At 36.9% G+C, this 18,007-nt stretch overlaps 1 protein-coding gene across 1 annotated transcript in view; it reads right to left on the bottom strand.

Annotated features, from left to right (window-relative positions):
• The window catches only part of CSMD1 (CUB and Sushi multiple domains 1), a 3,274,537-nt gene that overhangs the window by 949,936 nt on the left and 2,306,594 nt on the right, over positions 1-18,007 (bottom strand). The window contains exon 23 of the mRNA XM_073626646.1: positions 15,791-15,947. Coding sequence (XP_073482747.1) covers positions 15,791-15,947 — 157 coding nt within the window. The remainder of the gene's footprint in view (positions 1-15,790; positions 15,948-18,007) is intronic.

Here is an 18,007-nt window from a genome sequence, read left to right on the forward strand (position 1 = left end):
CATTGTCTGCATATAAGAATGCAACAAAATGAAAAAAATGACTTGGCAGAGCCTATAAGGCATACATTTATGTGCAGATTGGAATAGTTAGGCTAATTTAAGAAAAACAAAATACAATTACTGTGCATACATCTGCTAATACAGATCTGAATCAGATGGGCATGTTTTGATGAAAAATACACATAGGACAGTAATCACCATGCATGTGTTTTGCAAGTGATTTTTGTTAGCTCGTACATATACTGTTTAATGAGATCCAGTTAGAACCTCTGTCAAGTTTGTATTAATAGTGATGTCTCTTTCAGCTTTCAACTTACTTTTTTTTCTTATGCCTGGTGGCATCTGGTCAGAAACTGAAGGGAAAATAGAGTAGGGAAAATTAGGAGTCAAATTTTTTTTGTGACCTTTTGAGGAGATTTACCTTCAGCTTATGTTCCACACACTGGTGACACCTGGTGTATGAAAATTAAATCTATCCAACAAGGACACTGACCCAATGGTTCATTGGTATATTGCCCAACTTTTTGAGGCATTTCTGGCAGCCACACATTAACCATGACTAATAAGTAACATTATTTTGTTTTGGAAATGGGTGAAAGAATCAAAAGAGAACTCAGTAGGTGAAATTATATACAATATTCGTGCACTTGCTTTGATTTTCCTCCTGTGCTTTGATTCTATAATTTTAGTTGAAGCTCAGTTGCAATCTTTTTTCAACATTTATGCAATTTTTATGCATGCAAGTAAATAAGTTATATAGTAACAAACGAACATACTAAATAATCCAACTAACCATTCCAATATGATTTTGAAAAAAGATGGGCACTTCTATTTCTAAGAAAACTTGTAATAAAAGAGATTATGGAGGGTTCTATTGCTAATCTTTCCTAAAAATGCTAGCTGACAGGTTATTATGTAGTTCCAAATAGACATGTGCATGATGAAAAAATGTGTTTAGTTTTGATTCGTTAATCTAGTTATTTCATTTCCTTATATTCAGGGTTCGTATTTATTTTTTTTCGAACTTTCTCCAAATTCACCAATTTTTTTTGATTCAAAACAAAACAAATTCATCAAATTGATAAATTTTGAATTGGTCGAATCGAAAACTTTTGATGTTTTTTTTTTATTCGAATGTGGCAAAGTGAACAAACTAAAGAAAAATCATCATCAAATGGCTCTTTAAATCACAATTGGCTTAACTAAAACAGCATTATTTCAAAATGGTACTCTAATACCACACACAGCCTTTGATTTAGCAATATGTGTACAGTTAGAATTCGACTGGAGTTCGATGTAAAATTCTATTCAAACTTCAGTCCAAATTTCTGAAATTCAGACTAATTTCATTTTATTATTCAGAGCATTTGGTAAAATTAGTTTATATTGTAATTCAAGTATTTGGATGTATCCGAATCTCCAAATAATGAAAAATTTGTCTGAATATTAATTTGAAACGAATTGCACATGTCTTCATGCCTAAAGGCCTCAGTATTTTTTGAGTCACTTACCTAGAACATGTACACAAATCAGGAGTTCCATCTAATGAACTTTCTTATTTCAAGTTAGGGACTGTAAAAGTTCTTTAGCCAGAGACAGCCATGGAACTAGTTTAATCTTAAAACTGTATGGAAAAGATTTTTATGAAACTTATCAAGACACTCCATGTCATTCCATCATTTTTGATCCCCTGATTTGAATAAGAAGTCTACATGCCTGGCCTTTTTTTGTATGGTTCATTTTAGAATAGTTCATTTAGAGTAATATGAAGATACTGTATATGCCAATATTTTAGACATGCATACATAGTAGGAAGTGTAATATGTTTTAATCACTTAACCACTTTTTGACCACAATCTGCTCTTTATGTCCTCACGCACAACATCCCATGCCACTACCTGTGGTATTTAACCACTTAAGGACCGGGCCTACTTTTAAAACTTGTTGTGTATAAGTTAAAATAATTTTTTTTTTGCTAGAAAATAACTTAGAACCCACAAACATTATATATATATATTTTTCTAACACCCTAGAGAAATTCACTTTTTTAATTAAAAAATAAGACAACAGTAAACTTGGCCCTTTTTTTAATATTGTGAAAGATGATGTTACGCCGAGTAAACTGATATCCAACATGTCACGCTTTAAAGTTGTGCCCGCTCCTGGAATGGCGACAAACTTTTCCCCTTAAAAATCTCCATATGCGACGTTTAAAAAATTCTACAGGTTGCATGTTTTGAGTTACAGAGGAGGTCTATGGCTAGAATTATTTCTCTCGCTCTAACAATCACGGCAATACCTCACATGTGTGGTTTGAACACCGTTTTCATATGCAGGCGCAACTCACATATGCGGTCGCTTCTGCACACAACCCCAGCGGGACAGGGCATGTTTAAAAAAAAAAAACATTTCTTATTTATTTTACCTTTTTATTTTTATACTGTTCTTTAAAAACAAAGTGTGTCACTTTTATTCCTATTACAAGGAATGTAAATATCCCTTGTAATAGAAAAAAAAAGCATGACAGGACCTCTTAAATATAAGATCTGGGGTAAAGATCTAATACTTACACTAAAATGCAATAAAAAAATTAAATGTAATTTGAAAAATAAATAACTAAATAAAATGTTGCTCTAAGAGCTATGCGCCAAAGTGGCGTTTTGACGTCGCTTCCGCCCTGCAATGGTATGGAGACGAGTGGGGGCCAACTTCCCCTCACTCATCTCCATGCCTAACAGGGAGAAGGACGCGATCGCCTGATCGACTTTTATCTGAAAGTGGACCGCCTGCTGAAGAAGAGGATACTGGGGTTATGGTAGCTAGCTGCTGCCATAACAACAATATCCCTTTTCAAACAGCCAACGTATAATGACTGTGGAGGGTCCGGAAGTGGTTAAAATTACCCCTGGTCATGTAAGGGTTAAAACATAACTAACCCCTTTTTTTCATTTTGGATAGCATAGGAAAACAGTTTGTATCCCATTGGGAAGATTTCACTTCACTTCTTGTCTGATAGCCACAACATGAAGTGAGAGAAAAATCTCTCTATAATGAGGTAAAAAATCCCTGCTTTGTTCACCAGAGCGAATTCCCCCAACTGGAAGATTCTCCTTAAAAATTGAGAATTTTCTCTCACTTTAACTCTCATTGACAATGGTCACAAAGACAAATAGACATGGTTGATCTCCCTAACAAGGGCACAGCCATCAAAAAAATCATAAAGGTATTCTAGTTCCTCTTCACTCTATCCAAAAAACAAAACAAAAACATTTTGGCTTTAGATATACCTTCGGTGAAAAATGACAGGAGGTGGCTTGGGAGTTAAAGAATGATTAAAATGTGGTAACGAATGACAACTTTTTAAAGTGGGTAGGAAGTAAAGTGAGGTGGCATGAAATGTAAATCATGATTAAAGAATACATTTAAGGCAATAAATAATATGTGTATGGCAACATGATTGGAAAATATGAAAATAAATAAAGAATTTGTAAACTGCACACTGTAGTTCATGTGAGGAGGTCCATATAGCAGAGACTTATTATATTAGCTGAAAACTATGGAAGCAGATGCCAGGACACTATCTTTCCTTTAGCAGATCTGTCCCTTATGTACTTATTGAATTATAAGAAGAAAAAACAAGTAAATGGCTCAAACAGTTTTGCATAAGAAACTCTTAGGATTATATTTTAATTCACTTCAAAGGATGGCATGAGGAGAATTAGAGCCGTTACATGCCAGCAAAACACTATGGAGACAGACATTCCAGCAGTACATAGTGTATTTAGCAATATGTTTGAGCTCTGCATCAACCTGTACAGACAAGCAAACTTGCTTATTAAGTCAATACACCTCTAACTGGGAAATTAGCTTTGTGGTTTTTAGTACGGAGTCAAATCTAGCACAATTTGAACTACTGAGCAGAAAAAAATTGTGCAGCTTTTGTCAAGAGTTTCTAAATAGTTATAAAATCTTTAATCAAACCATGGCTTTTCAAAACATAAAATTGTTCTTTTACAAAGTTTCATTTTTCTTTTTCATTCAAAGCTCTCACTGTGTCTTCCTATTCAGTAAGTTCAGTAGACCTACCTTAGAAATTAGGTTTGTTTTATTACAAACATGCAGTCAGCTTCCTAATCTGTCCATACACTACTGTAGAAGAATTTTGTTTGAAAACTTTCATTTCAGGTATTTTCATTTAATTTTTGAGTTGTTAGTGGGGTCAAATCGACATTCGTTTTTGACAACAGTGGTGAGAAATTTCACCAAAAGGACCAGAAGGGAACGAGTACATTTCTAACAGTAAATGTGGTTTTCACGTGGGAAATTTCATTTATTCCAAAATTGAAATATAAAAAAAGCTAATTTTGTAGAGCTTTGAATATTTGTTAAAATGGTTATAAAGGCAGAAGGTTTTTTATCTTCATGCATTCTATGCATGAAGAGATAAAAAATCTTCTGTATGTAGCAGCTCCCTTAGGCCCCCCAACTATTTTCCTGAGCCCTAGCTTTATCCAACGATGTGCATGAGTGCCTCGGCCATCCGGAACTCTCCCTCCTGATTGCCTGAGACACAGCAGTGGCGCCATTGGCTCCCACTGCTGTCAAAGTCAGTTAGCCAATCAGGAGAGAGAGGGAGCACAGGGGGCTGTGGCTCGGTTCAGGTGCCCCCCATAGCAAGCTGCTTGCTGTGGGGGCACTCAACAGGAGGGAGGGGCCAGGATCGCTGGCGAGGGACCTGAGAAGAGAAGGATCCAGGCTGTGATTCACAGAGCATGTAAACATGGCATGTTTGTTATTTTTAACCACTTGCCTACAAGGCATTTACACCCCCTTCCTGCCCAGGCCATTTTTCAGCTTTCAGCGCTGCCGCACTTTGAATGACACATGCTACACTGTACCCATATGACATGTTTATCATTTTCTGCACACAAATAGAGCTTTCTTTCGGTGGTATTTAATCACTACTGTTTTTTTAAATTTTTTTACACAAAAACATTTTTTTTTAATATCAATCTTGAGCATGATTAATTGTGGATATAATACAAGATATTTCCTATTAACAGGCATTGGTACACCATATGCAACAGAGCTGCTGTAGAAACAAGATATGCATACACATAAATAGTTACATAGTACTCAATGAATTTTGAATGTAAAAAAATATATAAGAGCCAGTAACTAGATCATGAGCCAGACTTGACTGAGCACCCCATGGAAACTCGACGCGTTTCATGGCTATATGCCATTCATCAGGAGCTGTGTACAGAAATAAACCTTAAATACAAATGGATATGTAGTATTAATTAATATATTCTACCCGTAAGGGGAGAAAAAACCTCATGGTGGGGTCTCTTGCCTCAGCTCCAGAACAGACAACCATTTTGGGGTCCCATCTTCCTCGATGTTAGCCCAGCACAGTGCTTTAGCCGACCTGTGAGTATAGATCCCTTTCTCCCCATGAGGTTTTTTCGCCCCTTATGGGTAGAATATATCAATTAATACTACATATCCATTTGTATTTACAGTTTATTTCTGTAATCCTGTGGGTATAATTGAGAAAAAGGCGCCACTACTCAAAATACCGCCACTGCACCTCTGGATAGATACAGAGTATGTAGAAGCTGCCACTTAAAAGGATAAAATATAAAAGCTGAATTTTAACTACTGGTCAATCTGGGATAATGACACAAAGTCAAAATAGCGGCGCTAAATGTTTGTGCACAAGGAGTATTAAATCCCCTAAAGTGACATGTGACTCACAATTTACAAATGAGAATATAACTGACATGTGCTAAAATATAAAAATGCTAAAGCACTAAATTGACAAATAGCACTAAACACCCCGTGACAAGTGAAGTGATATGATGTAGCTAGTGAAGCTACAAAAGAACAAAAAAAAAATTATCCAAAATATAAAAAATAAAGTCCATAAAATATTGAAGAGGATCTATAGTCGATGTGAAGATCTCTTAATCCATTCACCACACCAATGTGTCTGTGATTCCACTCCCCTAAAGAAACACACTCACCGAATTCCAATGCCTACATTCTCATGTATGAGCCTAGTATAGCCTACCTATTCATGGCTGAATGGGAGGATAGGCGCATATTTAGCTACCATAGACCCCAGTTAAAGTTTACCGAAGATTCATTGATGACCTCCTATTCATTTGGGAGGGCTCAAGGGAATCTGTGGTGAACTTTCTGGAGGACTTGAATCTCAATGCCAACAACATCAAATTGGATTATCAGATCAGTAATGAAACAGTTAATTTTCTGGATGTCACTATTGAAAAAAACTTGAATGTATTGAATACCAAAGTATATTTCAAATCTACTGATCGCAACAGTTACTTGTCCATTAGGAGTGGTCATCATCCTGCATGGATAAGATATATCCCTAAAGGGCAAATGTTGCCAATACGTAGAAATTGCTCTAAAATAGAGGACTACCATGTTCAAGCTAATATTCTCAAAGAAAAATTCAAACAAAAAGGTTATAAAGATGACAATCTGAATCAAATTATCCAGGAAGTAGCCAACATCCCGAGAGATAAGTGTCTAAACAAACAGAATAACCAAGTCCCGAATGATCAGCACCAATGGGGGTTCATTTTGAATTTCCACTCTCAGTATAAAGAAGTCGAAACGATCTTTAGAAAACACTGGCATGTTCTCTGTAGGGATAGACATCTTAGTGAATTAATACCTCAACAACCGAAATTCATTTATAGAAGGGCCCCCAACTTTGGTGACCGGGTCGTTAAGAAAATACTAGACCTCCCTAGCCAACAATCATTAAATATTGATTTTCATGGTTTCTACTGCTGCAGAAAGTGTGTGTGCTGCAGGACAGTGAGGGTCAGCAATAGGGGGCTAACATCTATTAGGAATGCAGATGGTGAGCTTTTTGACATCAGGGAGTTCATCACTTGCAATTTATCGTATGTCGTTTACTTGTTATGGTGCCCTTGCGGATTGTTCTATGTGGGGAGAACTAAGAGGCTTTTAAAGATCCACATAGCAGAACACCTGACGATGATTAGGAATGGTTTTAATTTCCATAGTGTATCCTTCCATTTCAAGGAGAAATATGGTCAGGATCCTTCCTTACTTCAGTTCTGTGGGATTGTGTTCATCCAGCTTGGAGGGGCTCCAATCACGTAAGAAACTTATCTCAGAGAGCGACCCGCTGGATCTTTCTTTTAAAATCTCTTGCCCCCAGGGGGTTAAATATAGAATTAGATCTCAATTGTTTCATCAGTAATACCTAGCGGGTCACTCAGACATCATTTGAGGGATTATATATTCAAATATGCTCATTTTTTATCTATGCCTGGCAGACCTTGTTCTAAAGTGTAGGGGAGTGAGGGTGCAATTTCTTCTGATTGACACTCATCAGAGGGAGACCTCTTATTCTTTATATCCCCATTCTTTTTCTTTCATTTAAAATTTCAATATGCATTTGTCTATGACCATTAAGATTGGTTGGAAAATGTTGCTAATGTATGTCATTACCATATTATGACACGTGCATTTTTATTTATTTATTTTAGATTTATTGTAGATTACCCAGTGGGTCACTCAGACACCATTCGATGTATTATATATTCACATATGCTCATTTTTTATCTATGCCTGGCAGACCTTGTTCTAAAGTGTAGGGGAGTGAGGATATGAAAATTCTTTTTAATTTAAATTTTTCTTGATCGACACTCATCAGAGGGATACCTCTTAGTCTTTATATTCCTGTTCTCTTTCCCTCATTTAAACTTTAATATGTTTTTGTATACGACAATTTATTTCATTACCTTACTATGATACGTGTAATTTCATTTATTTTAGGTTTATTTTAGATTTGTTGTAATTAAGACGGTAGTAGTTTGTATGTCAATTATATTCTGGAGTGCCGACTCCTTGTTGGATGTTTATTTGTCATGTAAAAAAATATTTATTTTTTTGGCCCTCTTATAGATAATGTTGGTTGCATTATTGACTGGATAATGCGGCTGCGGTGACACGAGGTCTGCACACACGCAGTATAGAAGGCAACAGTACATCAGGTTTCGAAACATTGATGTATAGGTTGTTATTATTATATATCTTATTACATTACGGCCATCATTTAAATCTACATTCCTGCCATGAGTCTGTTCATGTGTGGTTTTATACATTGGCTTTGTGTAAGCTCCTTTCGGCAGCCGCCCTGTCCAGTTAAATGTCTGGATATTCCTGCTGCGGGGTCATGAGACGCGCACATGCTCAGTTCAGTGAGCTGCGCTCCACTTACTACTAGGATATATAAGGATTGATTGTCATGTTGTTCAGCCAATCCCATGAGTAAGTCCTTGTGACGAAAGATGTCAGGGGCGTGGCTGTACGGCAATCAACATCATTGAGGCAGGATGTTGCTTGACACACCAGCAAGTTGACGAGCAGGTTTAGATCCAGGACCAAGGGAGGGGTGAGATTCAATCTTATGCCTGCACACCTTGGGTGCACCGTGGCCATTTTATCCGCTGCTCTGGAGGCTTTGAAAGGCTTATCTTAGTCACTTTTGCTGTCTTTTAACTTGTACCATGTGAGTTTAAATCTTGAAGGCTGTTTAGTGTTTTCATTAAAGCTTTGTTTACGGTATTACACTATTGGTACACTTTTTTATTCACATGTGGAGATTATATGAGACGCACGGCTGGAGTTCGGATGCTTGCTCTAAAACCCTATCCATGTGGTTTAAATGCGCTTTAGCCTAACATGAGAATGTAGGCATTGGAATTCGGTGAGTGCGTTTCTTTAGGGGAGTGGAATCACAGACACATTGGTGTGGTGAATGGATTAAGAGATCTTCACATCGACTATAGAGCCTCTTCAATATTTTATGGACTTTATTTTTTATATTTTGGATACATTTTTTTTTGTTCTTTTGTAGCTTCACTAGCTACATCATATCACTTCACTTGTCACAGGGTGTTTAGTGCTATTTGTCAATTTAGTGCTTTAGCATTTATTATATTTTAGCACATGTCAGTTATATTCTCATTTGTAAATTGTGAGTCACATGTAACTTTAGGGGATTTAATACTTGTGCACAAACATTTAACTCCGGTTTTTTGACTTGTGTCATTATCCCAGATTGACTAGTAGTTAAAATTCAGTTTATTTCTGTATACCCAACTCCTGATGAGTGGCATATAGCCATGAAACGCGTTGAGTTTCCATGGGGTGCTCAGTCAAGTCTGGCAAATGATCCAGTTACTGGCCCTTATATACCTTTTATACATTCAAAATTCATTGAGTACTATGTAACTATTTATGTGTATCTTTTCTTGTTTCTACAGCAGCTCTGTTGCATATGGTGTACCAATGCCTGTTAATAGGAAATATCTTGTGTTATATCCACAATCAATCATGCTCAAGATTGATATTTTTCACCTTATTGCCAAATGCCATCTCTATGACATGCTACATATTTGTATTTATACCTTTTTATCAATATTCAATACTTCTCATGTGTTGTCAAGTTGAAACATATGTATCCATCATGTTCATGCCACGTGTGCATGTGTATGTATATATATATATATATATATATATATATATATATATATATATATATATATATATATATATGTAAATACTTTTTTACTTGTTTCATACTATTGTTACAAATAAACAATGTTTACCAACCATTCTACCTCCACAAGTCAATTGCCTCATTTAAAGTCCCACACTCCTTTCTTATTTACTTTACAGAGATTGGGGTTGCGCCATGTCCTAGCAACATGGAGCGGCTGCAATAACCGCACTGTGCACCCCCGTGAGAACGTCCATTCTGGCATGCTGTTATATGACAGCGCCCCAGAACAAGAGCCGCACCACCCTGACGTGATGGGTATTTGATGGCGGGCAGCAACTGGTTAAAGAAAAAAAAAGAGTCTTTAGTATTACTTTAAGTTATAGAATGATAAGAATTTTCACACCAACATTAGTTCAGAAATCTATTAGTGTATGGTCAGTTTTAGAGATAAATACATCTTTTCCTAAATGGTCACTAGTCAGATCTGACCCTTTTCATGATTCTTTCCTTTTGTCAGCAGAGTTTTCAACCTATATGTGATCACTATGACAGAGCTGACTCAGATTGTCAGTGACAGCCAGGATTGTGAACTGACAACCATTCAAAGTATTGGTTTTAGATTTTTAAAGGAGATAACCTCTATTAATATATCCTGGGGAATGTTAATATACACTAGGGAATGTTAATATACAGATTGCGGTCACAAAGGGTATTAAACCTTGAGCATTTTTTAGCTAACACATTAAAGTGGTTGTTACCACAAAAATGTATTTCACTGCCAGCCCCTCTATTATAACAAGGCATAAAACTCAGGTAAATTCCCTGGATCAGAGTAGGAGACTGGCCGGGAGTCACGTGACCAGCCTGAAGATAGCTGTAAAACAGTATTTACAAGCTTTGTTTTAGAAAAACATTTACCCTGTGTGTTATGTCTAGTTATAATAGAGGGGCTGGCAGTGACAATTGGTATACGATTCCTATACAAATACAAATCTTGCAGAGAAGTCATTCAAAGTCCAAATTTTACCTCTTGGCAAAGAGGTCTACTTTTCTAAATCAAGTTCTGTTTTGGTAGTTTCTGGTCCTGGCATTCGTGCGCCACACTAAATACAGTTCACTGCCAAGAAACAGACATACCGTTTTCAGTCATTGAGAGGCAGAATGCATTCCCTTGTTTCTTTTTTTCTGGGCCCAACCATGTCCCCACCAAGGGATTAAGGCATACTTATGCAGTGTTATCATGTATAGAAACAGTAGTATAACGTTTTTTTATAGCATCTTTACCTACTTAAAAAGTTTTTTTTGCTTTAATTTTAAGTAACCATAATATACAACTCTTAATAGAAAATGTTCAAAACATTCATAATCTAATACTACCGACTGTTTTCTGTTCAAAATGGTGCACTGTTTGGGATTTTTCAGTATATATTCAAAGATAAGGTCTTATTTGTCATGTCATAGTATGAGATAAAAAGCTTCATAAATAAAATCTAATACATACACCCTTTTTTCTACATCATATATTTTCCATATAACTTGGAAAAAAGAGACAAATTATTATTGTTTAATTCCAGAAAAAACACATTTTCAGAAAAAAAACCCACTGTTCCTCATTTAACATTTTAATGTGGTTAAAACCAACTGAAAATCACCCTTTTTTATACTTTTCAAAAAATTTTCTCTCACGTCTAAAACTAAAAAAAAGTACAATTTACAATTCCACATGTCAGGAACCTGAAAAAAAAAGCCTCTGGGATGCAAAGGGATTTATAGGTGTTGGGACTCAAATGTCAAAGGGTTTACTTAAACTTTTACTTTTTTTATTTTGCTATTTTATAATGTGCTCTGCACATGGGTCTCATTGCACTGGGCTTTTTCCATGGGGCCGCATATATGCATATCTGTCTTTGTGCTGGGAAAGTGCTGCACAGCGTGCTCCCAGCACAGAGACCAGGGTCTCACCTATATAATCCACCTGGATGCACAAAGTAGCTTTGATGATATGTACAGTTTTACTAACACATGTCAAAGTTGCAAAGCTGTGCTTAGGCATTAACATTTGTTGTACCCTTTGGCGTGAAGGGGTTAAACAAAGAAGAAAAGCACATAATTATTTACAATTTCTAAGTTAACCTCTGCTCCTTCATTGTGCCATTCTCCACAGATAGGACAGAGCTATATCCAAATATTCAAGTGAACAGAAAATGTGACTCATTCATTTTGAACTAATGAAGTTTTAAGTGGACCCAGTATGACACTATTTTTATATGATGTTATTAATACAGGAGCAGTTGCTTTGTTCATTTCAATTGGATTCAATTTGTAAATTCCCCCTTACAGATTAAAGACTTATCAATGATGATTAAAGTCCAGCTCAGGGGAATCTGAAACTTCTCCCTTGCACCAGAGCTGTGCCCACAATACAAGGTTTAACTGCTTATTTAAGTTCAGGGGGAGTAAAAGCACTTACATAATATTCTGTTTTCTGGCAGATAGTGCTCTGCCATGCTTCGGCCGTGGACTGTCCCTTAATGTTCAATGTGGCACTAATTGTTCAGGAAAAATCCAACAGGCTAGTTGTGCACAAGTTGATCGATAGATCGACCTGTGTACAACCAGGGTTCCCATACCTAATCAAAATTTGGATTGACAGAAGCTGGCCTGGCTACTGCTGGTGGTTTGCCAGTGCCTGGGGAGCAAGGGCAAAGAACTTAAGATCAAAATAATTACCAATTGGACATTATCTTATTTTATGTAGGTTTACTTATAATTGTTTCTTTGACTAATATTATTTTATTATCATTTATATTCAGTTACAAAACCAAAAGTAATCTTAAATAAAATTTGTTCACTTCTGTCAGCAGAAACTCTTTAAAAACTATGAAACATGCATATATTTGAGAATCAATGAATAGGAAAGTACATGACCAGCTACTGCAGTATTTATTCCAACAGTTCAGTCAGTATTCCCTTTGTAGATAGTAGAGATTGGCACAGCAGGATGGTCCACAGGGAACAGAAAAATCTCAACGAAGGTGTTGCTACATTTTTCCTTCATGCTGCTTTTGCAAAGTTCTGCATGAATGAATTACAATTTCTTCTTTATATTTGTATTGCACAGCACTGCAATGGACCCTGTGGATTTTTAAATGGATGTAGCAGTTGTGACAGACTCCAGTGAAATACAGTTATATCCAATGCTTTAAATTCTAGTTAGTTCCTTAAATCTTTCCAGCTCAAAAAACCTGGATGCTAGAAAAAGCTGAAGTGAAAAATTTTATGGATCCCATTTAGTAAAATTGTAGTTTTTCCCTCCATACTAGGATGGAATGAACAAACCTCCAGAAGAAAAATGTTGTCAAATGAAACAATCCTAAATATTATTATTGTTATTATTATTATCTATTTAAAATTATACATAATTTCTTCATTGTTACATTTTTGCCATATAACGCCAAAAGGAAACATACACTAAAGCCTCGTACACACGATCGGATTTTCTGCAGACAAAACCTCGGACTTTTGTCCGAAGGCACGTGCCTGGATTTTGTCTTGCATGCAGGGAATTGTCAGCCAACAAACACGTATGTAGTGACGTACTACGTGTTTTTTCAGCTCATTAGCACCACTTTTGGGCTCCTTCTGCTAATTTCGTGTTAGTAGAAGTTTGGTTAGTGTTGATTTGTGCTTTTCATTTCACGCTTTTCATTTCGCACTTTTCATTTTGTACTTTTCATTTCGCACTTTTCAGTTTGTTTCGGAACAGCCACTCGTCAACCAGACGTGTTGCGGAATCGGAGTTATTTAGAATCTAATGTTATTGGAGTTATTGGAGTTATTGGAGCCTTGGAGTTATTGCTTTGATCTAAGTCCAGTGCAGGAACAGGAGGAGGAGGAGTTATTTGACCAAAAATTGGTTGCTTCATTAATCGTGACCAATTATGTCATATGCCTTTGCTGAGGGAGCTCCAGGAGAATAATCCAAATGTTTGTCGGAATTATCTCCGGATGATGGACCCCTGCTTTCACCAACTCTTGGCATTGTTTACCCCCTATATTAAGAAGTAGGACACATGCATGAGGATTTTATTTTATTTTTTGGTTGAATAATAATGATTTGATTTGTTATATTTTCTATATTTTGGATGCATAGAATGCACTTTTTGGATAAGTTCTATTGGCAGACAGCATGTCTAATTGTATGTTTTTTTTTTTTAATGCACAATAAAAAAATTGTGCAGAATAATACTTGGCTATGCGTTTTTTACTTCAAATTACAGTCTGGGAGGCACACCGACATAGTTGTATCTTTGATCGTAAAAACTACGGGATAATGGTGTTGAGGTAACTTGCCCAAATAAAAATTAACAAAAGCATAATATTATTCTTGATATCACTAGAAAAAAAAAGCCTTTGAAAATGTGTTTGCAATAACTCCATCAGTATCACCAGCAAAGCAGCTTCATTATTATCCCATTAAAGAAGAAGAGAAAGTGCGCTGCATTTCGAGATTTCATAATTTGCCACGTCATGAATGTTAATTCTCCATTACGAATGCTAGTTTACAAGACTGACCGCTTCCGGCTCGTCCTTGCTTCCAAGCATGCGTGTTTGTACTTTGGACTTTTGTCCGATGGACTTATGTACACACGCTCAGAAAATCCGACAACAGACATTTATCCGTGGAAAATCCAACAACAATTGTCCGATGGAGCATACAAACGATCAGATTTTTCGCCAACAGCCTGTCATCACACAATTCCTGTCGGAAAATCTGATCGTGTGTATGAGGCTTTAGGCTTGGTTCACTCTATGAACTGCATGTGAATCACACAGGAACTGAACCGCATTCCTGTTCAATTCACATGCGATTCAGAGCACTGCATTTTGAGCCTATTCAAAATTAATGGACTCAAATCACACCTCATTGCACCAAAGAAGTACATGCACCTTTTTTGATCTGCACCGCAACTAAAACGCAAAGATAGAACACTTTTGGGAAGACATTAAAGCCAGATAAGATATTCCCCTATCCCCGGTTCACTTTCTCTTCCATATCCCTCCTTTACTGATTGGCCAGTATAAAAGAAGTGTATTGCCTTGCCTTTTAAATGCAGCTAAGTGTTTGCTTCCAATCTATTGGAAATGCACACAAATTCCTAGCCAGGAAGAGTGGATACGCAAGGTGAATTAGATCAGGCATGCTGAGGACTGGATATCAACTTGCAAGGGTACACCCAAACACTTCACCAACATCTGGGCAGTATGGCTAGATCACATTTCTGACCCAGGGCTAGTTTCCTCTAGTTTGGACTTGATGTCGTTGGAACTGGCAGGACCCTCCCTTAGACAGCATATTCAACCCCAGCAGCAGTGAATCAGATGCATATGTACCCATCTCTTTTCAACAGAAGCAGAACATTAGACTGGGGTCTGTCAAACGGTCCTGCTAGAAAAACAATATTTGATCAGCCGCTGCAGCCAATGGGTGGAGCCCTGATTAGTGTATCCTGATGGGGGAAGGGAGGAATCCCCGCTGTCAAAAAGCAATTATGCAGCAGGGGAAATTCCTGCATCCATATCGCTTGTATATAGGAATGCAGGAATCTGTGAGCTTTTTTTTCATTCAACCCACTTGCTGAATAAAAAAAAATCTGAAGTATATACCCAGATTTACTCTTGTAAGGCAGATCATTATCTGTGTTACTGTTAACCTTTTAATCATGTTCTCTATATTTCACATACCAGTGACCTTATCATATTACTGTATTTCTGTATTTTATCTTGGGTTCCAACTAATATTTTATCTGCTAATAATGTGTTTTATTTATCTTCCGTTTGATTCTTTTGATTCTTTATTTGTTTTTATTATTCAGCCTTCCTCTTTATTTATAAACCGCAATAATTATTTTTGTATTTCTCCCTATTTTTTTTCCACAACAGATCACTAATGCGAATGTCCAGTTTAAACATGTAAATTGCAATCAATAGAGTTTTGTCAATATGACCATATTATATTAAAGGCTCATTATTCTTGGTAGTTACAAGCTCATAAATGTATTACCTATTACTGGGAAAATCACTAATCAATAACAATAATAATTACTCTTAATAAATGAAAAAAAAAAAACTTTTTTTTTTAATAACAACTCTTTTAAAGGAAAAAATATCAATGAAAATTATTGTTTCCAAAAAATGGTTTGGGCTACTTACTACTGTAAGTTAGGTGAAATCCAATGTCAGTGTCCGATCCGTTTGTATTAAAGTCTATCCACAAATGATTTGATGTACTGTTGAGTATTACCTTTAATAGCTCATTTTTGGTAAAGGCACCTAGAAGTCGAGAAGAACTGTGTTTTCCATCATAAACCTTAAAGAGAAGAAGGGTTTATTAATGGTAAATAGAACATATTTACATAGTGATTTAAAAAGATTCCTTAATTTCTGTCCAATTCAAGTACTGTTATAGTATCTCCAAGATTAATTATGTTATCAAGTGTTATATTTTGACAGGTCAGATGAAGGATCCAAACATCTCATTGCTGTCATGACTTGTTCAATCAATTATGTTTTCAAATATTTTCAAACCTTTTCTTTACCGATACAATTAATATTTATACCTGCACGCATCCTTTGAGATTTCATAATCTCAGCCTTTTTGATAATCTACTTATACAGCCACAAAAAAAAAAAAGAAAAGATTGGTGACATTTTAGTAGAGTGTGTCTTTTCTAAGTTTTCTAAGATCATCAATGAGCAAGAAAAAAAGAAACTGTCCATTCTGTTCCTTCCTGTCAGCTTCTATTAAAAGGAAATTGGAAATTTGAAGCTAAGCTGTCATCTTACATCTTTCCTCAACGTATGAGGTGACTTTTGGATTAAGGTATGAAAAATGAACTTCTATATAACAATTTAAAGAAAAAACTGGTAGTAATACTATTTATTGTCCAAATAAAATTTCTATATTTTGTTCACATAAGCCTAAAGTGTTTGTAAACCTGAAAATAAAAAAAATATAAAATTTCACTGTCTCTTTACACATTTCTATGTGTTTTTTGTTCATAATAATAATATTGTAATCATGCCTGTTATTCTTCTCAATTACCTGGTTGATCCTGCCCGTGCCCCCCCTCCTGATGGCTTGTCTGTGCTAAGCACAGACAAGCCATGTTCAGGTTATATCTCCTGTCATCACACTGTTGTTACAGGCACACTGTGAAAGCGCATAGCATTCCTGTATCTTCCGTAGTCAGTGTAAGACAACACCCCCCCCCACTCATCCTTCCTGTTTTGACTGATGGTGGCTACAGCATCCAGCCACCCTTCTCCTCCTATTTGTGAAGAGGCTATTGAAAGAGGAAAGTGAAGTAATAGTGGTGTCCCTCTTGCTATAAGGTTGCTTAACCGTTAACCCTAAACAAAGCCCATTTGGCTGTACTTTTCCTGTGGATCACAGATGTGCAGTTCGTTCTGAACGCCTGTGACCCATTTTCAGCAGAGAGTGGGCTGAAGTGCACTCTCTGCTGATGTCACAGAGTCGGTCCAGACTCGGGTGTCATCACGACTAAAGAGTCGGGATCAGCCCACATGCCTGGACCGGCACCTGGCTCAGCCTCTCAGCTGGGTGCCGGTCCCACCCCCTTCACTGCCCATTGCTCCAGCGAGCGAGCAGGGGGCAGAGCAGAGACTGATGGTCAGCAGCTCTCTGCTCCACAGAGCTGTGAGAACTGAGCAATTGGTGGTGATCGATCGCTCGGTTCTCAGTGTTAGAGGCACCAGGGGACAGATGCAGCATAGGACAGATGTTGCATCCACCTAGGCAAGTTTTATTTAATAAAAAAACCCATACATCTCTTTTAAAATGAACCTGTGCATTTCCCATGCATTTTAAATCCTCAGATTCACTTTAATCTCACGTTTCTCAGAAGCACAGACTCACCCTTCCTTCACCCAATTTTCATCCTGTTCAGCTTATGGGATCAAAGAAAGAAAGAAAGATTTCTGTAGGATATGAATCACTTAAGTCTTAACTTACACAGGACTCTTCACATATGACAGTTTTAATGAAGGAGGACATATACAGTATCTTATTATATCTTAAATGGTGAAACTTGAAGAAGTATAGCTGAAGCTCTTTTGGCTGTACTTCTCCTGTAGGTCACAGAATAGCAGTTCATTCTGTACTCCTGTGACCTGTTTTCAGCCAACATTGGGCTTAAGTCCCTTGTTGGCTGGGGTCATTCAGCCGGTCCATGCTCGTTAAAGATCATGACTTTACAGTGAGGATCCATCCAGATGCCTGCACCAACACCTGGCTTAGCCTGGGCCAGCCCCCTGCACAGCCCATTGCTACGGTGAGTGCTGGAGTGGAAGAGCACAGCTCTCTGCTAAGAGCGGAGGGGTAGAACGGAGTGATCAGTGGTCACTCAG

Source organism: Aquarana catesbeiana, linkage group LG04 (genome assembly GCF_042186555.1).
Source record: "Aquarana catesbeiana isolate 2022-GZ linkage group LG04, ASM4218655v1, whole genome shotgun sequence".
Classification (NCBI taxonomy): Eukaryota; Metazoa; Chordata; class Amphibia; order Anura; family Ranidae; genus Aquarana; species Aquarana catesbeiana.